The sequence below is a fragment of the Sciurus carolinensis genome, chromosome 6 (genome assembly GCF_902686445.1).
Source record: "Sciurus carolinensis chromosome 6, mSciCar1.2, whole genome shotgun sequence".
Classification (NCBI taxonomy): domain Eukaryota; kingdom Metazoa; phylum Chordata; class Mammalia; order Rodentia; family Sciuridae; genus Sciurus; species Sciurus carolinensis.
Window position 1 is genome coordinate 50702781 of NC_062218.1, and position 12322 is coordinate 50715102.

A 12322-nucleotide genomic window follows, 5' to 3' on the forward strand; every position below is an offset into this window, starting at 1 on the left:
TTGACAGTAGATATTTTAAGACCTATTTTTGATTTACAAAATTCTGAAATTTTATTAATTCTATGATTATTTCTCCAAGAAAAATCATATAATTTTATAGTTAATTTCATTCTAGCTTATCTTCCTCATTTTATAGGTAAGGAGTCATACTCAGAACATCCTGGCACTATATGATAGCAACAGACTGAGTCTTACCCAGAACCATCAGGTAGCCTATGCTGCAACAGGGTAGCTGAAGAGGTAGACAACAATAGAAGAAACTGTATAGAGTAAACAGGGAAAAGAAAGAAGCAAAATAACACTTTAAGAAACAACTATTTTATTGCACATATGAGTAAGAAATGGTATAGGGAATATGTGACTAGTTGAGCACACTTTAACTTGAGGGACAGAGCTGATGGCCTAAAGAGGGCCTTACAGTATATAACACAGTAAGTAGAAGAGAAACATCTTTGTACAACAAACTGTTAGAAATAAGTTTAAAGTTGTGCGTATCTGCGGCTCTTGAACTTGGAAGATTACAGTGTACAGACTGAACCCTGCCATATGTAATATATTCAAAACAAACCAAAAAGCCCTGGGTACTTAAAACTGACCACCCTAAAAATACAAAATAACAAACAGTACAGATTAATATTAAATCAGAAATAGTCGAGCAAATAAATGTTCCCGTGGAGGAAAAGCGAATTTATCTTCTCAAATATTAGAAATACGTAATTCATTTTTTCTTGATTGTGACAAAATTATTTTCCAAATAGCTAGGAAAAATGGATACCTTCTGCATTGAATCCATGTAGCAATCTAAAAAAACAAAATGCAATATTAAAAAGCTAATTTGTGACACTGTAATAGTGTACAGGTTTGTACCACAACTCTAATAATAACATGCAGATGTCAGCCTACTTAACGCACCCATTCAACTCCTAACATTATTAAAAAACCCTTATTCTGCAACAGAATTTATAAGTTATAACGGTTAAAACCATGTCATGTTGGTACCTCTTTTTTGTTAATAGCATACTTGTCTTAAATTTTATTAAACCTGACAAATCATTTTAGTTTTTTTTTTGTTTGTTTGTTCTCTCAGGCCTGAGAAGTTGAAACAATGATTTATAACAATCTATGCTAATTTTTTTTATTCATCCTCTAAAGCTTTGATGCTTTAAAAGTGAACTGGCTAAATAGCCAAGAACTTCTAAAAATTACTAGTGTTAATGAGTAAAAACAATGAGTACAGGTTATTTTACCTAGGTAATTAATTGAAGCCTTATTTTCATGGGATTTATTTGCTTTAGTTCAAAGAAAAGCAAATTTCAGTCCTAATTGCCCGGGTAATTTTGACACTCTTACTCAAGATGTATAAACTTCCTTCAGGCTATAAGACAGCTAATACTAGGGCTGGGGTTGTAGCTCAGTGGTAGAGCACTTGGCTAGCATGTGTGAGGCACTGGGTTTGATTCTCAGCATCACATATAAATAAGTAAAAATTAATATTCCATCGACAACTTAAAAAAAAAAATACTAAAAGGATAACTAGTTTATAATTGACATTTCATGCTTGGTAAGATCTACTTAATGATAGCTATTCCCAATAAAGATCCAGTTACATGTGTTATGATTTTTCTACATTATGGGCTTTGAAGACAGACCATGCATGAGAGTTGGCGAGTGGGGCAGGAGGGAAGAACACACACACCTACAACACATATTAACATAGAGGCAATCTTCTGGCTGGGACTGTTCTTTACTACTGTTCATTAAAACAAAACAAAACAGTTCATTCTGCTGCAGCTAACTAGCCTCCATCTTCTTACACCAAATACTATTCCATACCATGGAAGTGCTATGCAATAACTCTCCCAGGTAGCACCTTATACCACTTAAAAGCCTTTAAATCTCTACTCTAAAGGTACCACAGTAAAAGGTAAACACAGGCAAATAAAACTGTAATTACCTGATAAAGTCATCTATGTCCATGGAACGGGCCCGTTTGTCACTAAAACCTGTGCTGGTTAGGATTTGCTGTATTTTATCTGCTATGCTGAAATCTTCTGGTATTATCTATCAAAATAAGATTCAGAATAAATGAACAACGTATCTTTAATGAAGTTCCCTTGGTTCTTTTTTTTTTTTTTTTTCCCCCCCTCCTAATTCAGTAAGTCTTAAAACAGTCTGCTTTAATACATCTGTTTATGAGAGCTTGGAAAGCTTGACAGGATAAGACATGGATCTCTAATTAAGCAGCTGATTTTTTTTTACTACCTGACACAGAATACCTTGAATGGGTTTCATGTATACTACCCTTCTCATCTTTAAAATTGTGAAATGGTTAATAATTTCAGATTCCATAAATAAAGCTAGAAATTATATTTAAAGCAACTGTTACTCCTTTCAAAATTCTCACATTTTCTTGCCACAATTTTACCTAACCAGCTAATTTTTGTGAGATGACCTCTGATCATTTAGAATATTAAATGTTTCATGCTTGATTCACATCATCTACTCAAAAGATTGTTCTTAATCCAGTTTAATAATTTATGTAAGCTGATGTTTAATGATATACCCATAATAGAGAGAGAATGGAGACATTATGGTGCATTAAACCATAGAGGATCTGAGCCATAGTAACTAAGATTCCTTTATCTGTCTGCTTTAATTAAACTGAAAGACCTAAAGGCAAACATCATATCTTCATACATGAATATATGCATGTAAGCACACTGCACACTTTATATCAGGAAAAAGGGGTGGGGGCTACCTCCAGGTGAAGAGGGCAGCCCTGACTCTTGTTTTAAGGGAACTTGTGAACATGTTAAGAGGTATGAGGTTCACAACAAAAAATTCTGCTTTATAGCCTATACTGTAATTATTTCAATTTCTGGATATTAAAAATAGCTACAAAGAAAACAGTAAATTTGTAATTGCACACCTAGGGGCTGGGTAGAATTGCAGTTTCGAGGCCAGCCTCAAATTAAGTGAGGCCCTAAACAGTTTAGCAAATCTCTGTCTCAAAATATAAAAAGGGCAAGGATATGGTTTCAGTTGTCAAGCACCCCTGGGTTTAAGCCCCAGTACCAAAAATAAATCTGTGATTGCTATATGAGCACCAAATGGGATGATCACAATTCAGAGGATAACAAATTGTAAATAATTTGTACATAATTATTTTAAGATAAGCAAGTTACACATCTACAGCATTGAGAAAATTATAACTGGGCTAAATCTTGATTTTTCTTTTTTTTTGGTACAGGGGATTGAAACTAGAGGTGCTTTATCACTGAGTCACATCCCCACTTTAATTTTATTTTTTTGGTACCCAGTATTGAACCCAGGGATGCTTAACCACTGAAGCACATCCCAGCCCTATTTTTTTAGTTTTTAAATTTGTTTTTGTAGTTGGGTAGGGACAGGATGTCCTTGTTTCACTTGTTTATTTTTATGTAGTGCTAAGGATCGAACCTAGCGCCTCAGAGGGGCAAGGCAAGTGCTCTACCACTGAGCCCCAGCCCCACACCCCAGTCTTTTTTTTTGTATTTTATTTAGAGGTCTTACTGAATTGCCTAGGGCCTCGCTAAATTGCTGAGGCTGGCTTTGAACTTGTAATCCTTCTGCCTCAGCCTCCAGAGCTCTTGGGATTACAGGCATGGGCCACAATATGTAATTCTTATCATAGTTAAAAACAAATGTTAGTAGTTAGAAAGGACAGGGTAGAGTAATTGATCTATTCCATAAAATACAAAGCAGTACTGACCAGTAAGAATTCAAGTGAAAATTAAAGTGGTCATACATCATATATTATTTTCTAAGGATCACCAATATGTACAAAATAAATCTCATAATGATCAAAAAGTAGGATACTTTAAAACAAATAGAAACAATTTCTACTTACAATATTATGGACTGAACAGTGAATTCGGTAGTTTTTTTCTAACAGCTGTTGTACTGCACTTGATCTATAGTATAAAGATGTGGTATCAATATTACTTCCAAATCAGGTTTTATACATAATTTCTGTTTAGGTAAGATTAAATCTATGTTCTATTTGCTGAAATTAAGGAATTTTAAAAAGATACTGAATATTTAAATTTTTATGATGCAAATATTAACTGTATTTTAAAAGTACAGGCCTGATAAACATCTCTTAAATTTTTTTTTTAAATGGACAAGATACAATCAAATTCTACACAATGTGGGTTTTTTTTTTTTGTTTGCTTGTTCTGGGGACTAAAGATTGTACCCAGAGGTGCTTTATCACTGAGCCACATCCCCAGCCCTTTTATTTTTCATTTTGAGACAGGGTCTGCTAAGTTGTTGAGGCTGGCCTCAAACTTGTGAGCCTTCTGCCTCAGCCTTGCAACTCGCTGAGATTACAGGCATCCACCACTATGCCTGGCTGTACAATGCATTTTTAAATCTCTAAACCCTATAAAGCTGACTCCCACTTCTCTTTTACCTTTAGACCTCAAGTTGTATTCCATTTTTCTGAATTAATAAAATAGCACAAATCCTCCCGAAGTGTCAAAGGGGTCCATCATTACCACCTTTACCACCTTTTCTCTTTTTTTGATATTGGAATGGACTCCCGAGGGTCCCTCTACCACTAAGCTATATCCCCAACCCTTTTTTATTCTTTTAAATTTTGAGACAAGGTCTTGCTTTGCCCAGGCTGATCTCCAACTTATAATATGGCCTCAGCCACCCGAGTAACTGGGATTACACAAGAGTCATTGTACCCAGCTTGTTACATTTTTCCAGCAAAGAAAAAAAAAAAAGCTAGGCAGATAGGTGGTCAGATTTTTTCCCCCCATTTTGCCATAACCCTGATCTGACTCCAACTCTAGGAATTTTCATGATAGTCTTCTGCCTCCTAAAGAACACAGTTAAAAGTATCTGGATGTGAATAATCTATGTTTCAGGCTGACTGTTCAGGAAAATTATCAGAGTCTAGGTTGGTGTCTGGAGCACTGGCCCTTCATATATTAGAAATTAGTTAATATACTTACTTAAATGCAGCAGACAGTGTCTTGTTTTTCCTTACAAACGTGATCCTTACTAGGCCATCCCATTCCTGAAACAGAAAATGGATATTTTCTTTAAAACACCAAATTCCTTGCCACTGCCTGCTAGGTGGTGTTTTTTTTGACGTATAAAACTGGAAGAAACCTTGAGTGATGAAAAAGGTATGCTAAAGTGAGATGTATTCTTGATTTTTGCATTTTTGTGCACTTCGTTGAATATATTTTATTTTTTAATTGAGGAAAAAAATGTAACAGTCCTACATGTGACTAGGTTGGTCTTGGACTTGTGATCCTCACACTTCAACTTCCTGAGTTGCTAGGATTACAAGCACACATCACCACACCTGGCTCCACAAGGACTAGGGACTCTGAAGGAGGAGGACTGCAAGTTCAAGGCTAGCCTCGGCAACTTAGCAAGACCCTGAATCAAAAAATATAAAGGGGTGAGGATATAGCTCAATGGTAGAGCAACCCTGGGTTCAATCCCCAGTATTGTGCATACACGAAATCCATACTTGAACAAAGAATTGTACTGCATTCAAAAATAAGATTCAGCTAGGTTCAGTGGCACACACCTGCAATCCTAGCAACTCAGGAGTCTGAGGAAGGAGGGTCACAAGATTGAGATCAGACGGTCATCAATTTAGTGACACCTCATCTCAAATTAAAAAAAATAAAAATAAAAAGGATTAGGGATGTACTTCAGTGATAAAGCACCCCTAGGTTAGTTCCCCATTACCAAAAAAAAAAAAAAAAGGAGATTTGAAGCAGATATGATTTAGGATACAGACTGTGCAATGCATCCAAACCTTAAAGGAGTTATAGACAAACCATTTACAATGAGTTCATTAGACAATTATATTCTCTAATGTGACTAGTAAGATCTGACATCAAGTGGTCTAAATTTTTTTTAAAATCATAAATAAAAGAATTTTCATTACATACTGTTGCCCATATTACTCGAAACTATTTTCATTTTATGTTGTTTATAAGTTACTCAAATAGACAAGATTTTCAGAGCTAAGAATGAAATGTAATTTTACTGTATTTGTTTTGTCTTTTACAAACATTCCATGTTTGTTGTCTTCCTATCATCAACTTATACTATGTACTCCATCATCACACAGTTGTCATAATTCACATTTTCCTGTCCATTTACGTTAGCATTTTTTCTGCTACTATAGACATACATTTTTCAAGTTGGAGTTCTTTTGTTTAGTGAATGACTAAGAATTTCAACCTCACCTGAAAATTGATAGGTGGTGGTGGATTCTTGGGTTCTATCCTTACAACACTGGATTCCACCTTGGGTGGTGGTCTGAAGTTATTCTTTCCAACCTGTTAATCATAAAACATTTAGTCCTCTCAAAAGCAACTTTTAGTTAGTAATCAAAGATGCTATCCTCATAGAATGTAGAGCTAGATGCTCAAAGATGAGTTACACTAGCCTATTTCAGTAATAAAATATACTTACTTTCATTAGATGGTCCACACGTGCTAATAGCTGTGTATTAATTGATAGTCTGCAGTATAATTTATCCCCGGGTTTTGCAACCAGTCGGAGAGCAAATTCTCTTTGAAACATAAGTATAGCACATCTGAAAAGAAAACAAAGGAATAAGGAAATCATCACTTTCAACTATAAATGTACTCTGACTACAATGAATTTTGGGGGCAAGGAAATAGCAAAGCAGTATCAGTAGTTAATGATGATCAGTTCAGCTGGTTAGAAGGTAGAAAACTTTCAGCCTTAGTTTTGTTACCACAAAATGAAGATTACTGGCTTTGTTATGTTTATAAGGGTTATACCCCTAACCTCAAGGAGGATGGCTTGCCCTCAATCATCAGATGAACAGGTATTTCAGGCCTGTACCAGTCCATAATCCTTTATACAAAAATAATAAACAAAACTGACTGTTGTTGGGCACAGTGATGCACGCTTATAATCCGATCTACTCAGGAGGCTAAAGCAAGGGATCTCAAGTTCAGGCCAGCCTTGGCAACTTATTGAGACCCTGTCTTAAAAAATAATAAGGCCTGGGTATATAGTTCAGTAGTAAAGCACCCAGGGTTCAATTCTCAGTATTACACATAAATACACAAAATTGACTTAGCAGAATTATATTTGTGTGGCAACTAACACTCTTTTAAGAAAGAGTTCAGGCTGGAAAGGCAGGTTGTGACATTGTGTTCCCCTAGTTTTAACAATTTAAACAATGTGGATTTTTCTTCAAGCAACAGGCAAACTTTGGGAGGCTAAGAAAATCATTTTCAAAGCTGCACTTCAACTTCTAATTTTTTTGTCAGTGAGTCACACTAAGAAATATATTTGCCTTGGCAAAAATATCTGTATGTATATCTGTTTATATACCTCAAACCAAAGTTTCATGAAACTATATCACCTGGACCATATACAAGGCCTTCTGATATATTCTATTCCATGTTAAAAAGAAAGGAAGATGGTCATGTCTCATTGAATTTATTTTATAACCATTAGGGGGTATTTGACTTGCAATTTGAAAGCCACTGGATAGACTCTACTAGAAACCAGTTAGGAAGCCACTGCAATTATCAAGACAAAATGTAATAAAATAGTATGCTCTTGGTTAATGGCAGAGGATTAGAAAATAGAGAAAGGCATACCACTCCCTGCCACCCTCTACCAAATAACTCTGGGCAACTGAAAAAGAGAAAGGCCTCCATACAAATCAATATTTCCTATAAAAATTCTCCAGTAGTTTTTCAATTTACTGGACTTTTATTTTCAACTGTCTTGTGTTCCTGGCCTAAACTGTCCATCTTTCTAAAATTTGGCAGTAACTGTTTTTTTGTCACAAACCTGAAAAAAGGTCGGTGCAGCAGTAGCTTGAAGACAAAAGGAGAAGAGATCTGTAAGAGAATTACTAGTTAGTCTCAGGAAAGACACTCAGAGAAACACTTAGTAAGATGTTTCTGACAACTTGAGGACATACCTGATAAGGTAAATTTGCCACACAAGTATCAAAGAATGGCAAGTCCGTTTTTAACACATCGCCCACCATAACTTGAAGTTTGCTGGCCAGAGGTCTAATAATATGAAAATAAATTTAGAAGAATGTTGTTTCATGAGACCGAAATGCACTTTAATTCTATTGTGTATACTCACGTGCCCTGAACTCTTTTGTGAAGTTCTGCTACTAGCCTTGGGTCAAGTTCACAGGCAATTACCTAAATTAACAAAAAATTTTCATTAGTTTCATTATGAAGTATCTTATTATCCAACCAGTAACTCTTACATGATTTTAACTTTCTTCCAATTTCTAACCACATTCTTTCAATTACATTCTACCACTTCAAATGAACAAAAAGCACCGCCCAGAAAAGTAGGTAAGATTATGTGAGAGTTCTCCCAAAGTAATCAACAGAATTGTTCTGTTGGCTCTGTCTCTATGCTTTGTAACTAAGCAGTTGATAAAAATATACAATATGTGTATTTAGTGTTTTTAGATCAGAGCTTACAAAACTACTAGTATATTATTACCTCTTTTCATCTACTGAGATCCAGAACATGTGGCATAAATAACTTCTCAAGTGACAATGGATAGCACACACATCTCTATTTGTGATTTTACTGCAATATCTGCTAAGGTTTAATTGACTTCCAACAAGACCATGTCTACAGCTTAGAACATGTGCTGCTTATCTCTGGTTCCCAGATCCATTCTCTGCCTCTGCTGTGCCATATAAATAATGCTGTCCAGCTCTCTTACCCTTTGGCTTCTAATTGGGATTAGCAGTGAAAGGCAGCAGCTGGAGTGTGGCTCAGTGGTGGAGCATTCGCCTAGTACGCAGAGATTCTGGGTTTTATCCCCAGCACCGAAAAATAAATAAATAAAAGCACCAATATGGGTCACCTATAATGGAGAGATTGGGTATTTATTTCCTAATGCCTATTCCATGCCTTGCAGAAGTTTCAGTAGGAGCTATATTCTGCTGTGACCTCTCTCCAATAAATCACTCTCTCCTTGGACTCTCACCTTTAACCGGCCTTTTGATGGTAACTGCTTCCTGCTGTGGCTAGTCCTCAGCATTTCATTAATGCTTATTGATTCCTTGAACCCCATTCCCATACATCTCAGAGTCCTTTTCATCAAACTCTATTTTTTTATTAAATATTTTTTTAGTTGTTGATGGACTTTTAGTTTTTATTTATATGTGATGCTAAGAATCAAACCCAGTGTCTCACACATGCTAGGCAAGCACTCTACCTCTAGGCCACAACTCCAGCCCCTCATCAAACTCTCTTCAGATAAGGCCTTTAAAATGTGTTGCTTGCTTCCACTGAGGACCCAACAATGATTCCATTTAACTGGAAGGTGGATCAGTCAAAACACAAAGATGGACTATGACTGACCAGGTGATAACTCAATCTCAGCAGCCTGAACTTTAGCTTTGCAGGTCTTCTCCAATAATTCCAATTTCTTTGCTTTGTTTCTCTAGGCCTAAACATGGTTAACTGCTCTTTGTAATTATTTTTGGGTTTAGCGTTCCCATTTTGTTCTTTTAGTTCTCTAACAACCATAATCAGTTCCCTATATTAAATTCCCCATCAAAATACCTAATGTGTCAGTTTTCTTTTTTTTCCTTCTTTTTTTTTTTTTTTTTGAAGTGGTTAAGGGGCACTGTCAGATCCTCTCTGCCATGTCCAGCATGGAGGAGGAAAGAGTTGACTGCCAGAGAAGGATGTTGGCGGTTTTTCTATCTATTACCCCAAAAACTTATCTACTCAATAAACGCATGAGAGTCAATACTCTTTTTATGAGAGAGGGGGTGTGATGGGTCTGTCCATACCAGATCTGGCCTCTTTACAACATTCGACCCTGGAGTAGCTCAACTGTCTTTTATTTATAGACACACAGGTAAAGGGGGCAAGGTCTAGGAGGAGCTTCTCCTATGATAGACAAGATAGGGTGGAGTCAGGGAATCCTCCTAAGGGATAATTCCAGAAGGAGACAGGGAACCACTCCCACGCAGTGCCACTTGCCTCCAGACAGTTCCTAGAAGACAAGTCTCCGTGTTACAGGGCTCAACCTAGTCTAATTCTGCTAAATAAGAATGGCATCCCACAGGGCACTTAACCACTGAACCACTTCCCCCAGCCCTTTATTTTGAGATAGGGTCTCACTAATTTGCTTAGGCTGGCCTTGAATTTGTGGTCCTAGTGCCTCAGTCTCCCTAAATTGCTGGGATTATGGGAGTGTACCACCATGCCCAGCTAATATGTCAGTGTTCCTAATATATCTCATACTTTATAAGATAAAATTCCTAGTAAGGGATCAAGCACTATTAAAAGAACAGCAATTAAGACAGATTTACATTTGTATACCAGCTGAGCTTGCTACAGTCATTTGTGATACCAAAATATTAAATCCCATTTTTACCTTTTTTGCCTTTTCTAACAACTTTACAGTCATGTTGCCAGTTCCAGGTCCAACTTCCAGCACCACATCAGTTGGTCTTAAGGCAGCCTAAAAGCAAGCACAACCACTTTAGCTCCTTTAGCACATCTGAATACATGGCTTATACTTGAATATCTTTGTAAGTATTAAGAGATCTTACTCTGACTTAATTTTTATGAGATTTCTTTATAAGTGTGGTTCACAAAATTAATACATTAGGTGCAAATGAAAAGCTAAGTCCTCTCCTAATCACAGGAATACTCTAATCTTTAGGAGTCAGAAAAGCAGGAATAGCAGTTCTTTCCATATTGTCTTTCTGCTTTCTACTTTTGGAAATGATAGCCTCCTGTTACCAACTCTGTTATCAACAAGTTAAAATGGGAAAGGGCTGTATATGATGAACTTGACCAAGAATCATGGCATAGTTGAAACAATATTTCTCAATTCTGACCCAGTCTGTGAATCCTAGACCATTTAAAAAATTCCTTCAACAAATATTTGCCAGGCATCTATTTTATATCCTCTCTCCACTTAAGGATGGTAAGAATAAAATTAAGAAAACAATAAGTCTCTCCCTTTCCTCTACCACACCCACCTTTTCAATAATGCTGTTAACAATGAGAGGATTTTTCAAAATGTGCTGCCCAATCCCCTTGTTGAACATGAGTCCTGTAAAAAAAACGAAACAGGCTTAATTTCCCAACCAAGATTAGCTATCAGGCCGTCCTAGAGAAGAAAGCAGGATGAGTTGGGGTTTAGATTTCTGTTCCAAGGAGGACACCGAACGTCCCACCCCCAGTCGGGACTGACATACTGCTTTAAGTCCATCCCCCCCGCGGCCCTTGACTGAGGCGACGCGCTGGGCTCTTGGCTCGCGCTCCGGGAGCCTCTGACCTCCGCGCTAGCGGGAGCACAGGTGGCGACCAGCCGTTTGCCCGGGTTTGGGCCTCGTTCCGCGCCTGGGCTGATCCCGCCGGAAAACCGAACCGGAACCCAGTTTCCTCCCCGCTGTCCACACCTCCGGCACTCTTTAGCTCCCGGAGCTGTTCTTGTCGTTCGCGGCGGCGGCCGCTGGCCCGCGACTTCACCTTCGGCATCTCTGTAGAAAGGAAGCCCCCAGGCCCACCAAATCAAGGAGTACCAAAGCGTGAAAGCTGGAGTTCCCGCGGCACGTGAAAGCCGCTGCCAGTCACCAGCCCGCACAACGTGAGGGAGGGGCGAGGCCCGCGCCCCGCCCCCGTACGCTCTGGGCTCCTCCCCCAGAAGGGAGCAGAGCGTGGAGCCCAGGGGCCGCCGGAAATTGTAGTCAGCAGCTGGAAGAAAGCCTGGCCTCGGGGGCGACGGGTCCCAGAAGGCACCGTGCCACCGAGTCTGACAGTTTTGATTGGCAGGCTTAGAGTTGGGTGGGGTTCCTCGTCGCCATCCACAAGGAGCTGGCGGAGAAGCTGTGTGGTACTCTAAGCGTAAGGTTTAAGTTATTTGATGTGAGTAAGCCTCCTCTATTAGGCCAGGTTCTGGGATCGCTGACATGCAGACAAGTTTTCTTTCACGTGTCTCTTTCCTATTTCCCTGCAGATTGCGGGGTGGAAAATCCAGGATTTGGGGAAAAGGAGCTTGCTCCTTTGCGGGATTGCGTTTCTCCTCTGCTTGCTGCATAGAAAGGAACTCCAAAAATGGAATTAGCCTGTAGTTCTACTAGGGCTTCTGATTCCTTTACTTCCCTTTTGTGCTTCATCATTCATTTCCTATACACTTTTTGAGCTCCAGCTGCGTATAGGACACTGCTCGAAATTCACGCTTATATATTAGAAGCTGCTCTCAAAGCAACCAAAAGCTCAAAAACTTTGTAAATGTGGTAATAGTTAT

General features: G+C 38.2%; 1 protein-coding gene across 2 annotated transcripts; it reads right to left on the bottom strand.

Annotated features, from left to right (window-relative positions):
• Positions 1-296: 296 nt before the first annotated feature.
• On the bottom strand, positions 297-11670 carry Dimt1 (DIM1 rRNA methyltransferase and ribosome maturation factor). Of its 2 annotated transcripts, none has more exons than XM_047555131.1 (12): positions 11475-11670; positions 11052-11125; positions 10439-10525; positions 8164-8225; positions 7991-8084; positions 7858-7907; positions 6493-6616; positions 6264-6356; positions 5004-5068; positions 3890-3953; positions 1955-2061; positions 297-801 (listed from the first exon to the last, which is right to left on the bottom strand). In XM_047555131.1, exons 1-12 carry the CDS (start codon positions 11551-11553, stop codon positions 759-761), a joined length of 942 nt encoding a protein of 313 aa, XP_047411087.1. In that variant the 5' UTR covers positions 11554-11670; the 3' UTR covers positions 297-758. The 2 variants fall into 2 exon arrangements, with proteins under 2 accessions (XP_047411087.1, XP_047411088.1); XM_047555132.1 differs by lacking the exon at positions 11475-11670 and adding an exon at positions 11351-11468.
• Positions 11671-12322: the final 652 nt, after the last annotated feature.

Excerpts from the sequence above, each read along its gene's own strand:
- Dimt1 (XM_047555131.1), bottom strand. The coding sequence starts at position 11,553 with ATGCCGAAGGTGAAGTCGCGGGCCAGCGGCCGCCGCCGCGAACGACAA. Across the intron at positions 6,357-6,492 it reads GTGTGGACCATCTAATGAAA|GTTGGAAAGAATAACTTCAG; the intron begins GTAAGTATATTT and ends TATGATTAACAG. Across the intron at positions 2,062-3,889 it reads ACTGTTCAGTCCATAATATT|ATAATACCAGAAGATTTCAG; the intron begins GTAAGTAGAAAT and ends TTATTTTGATAG.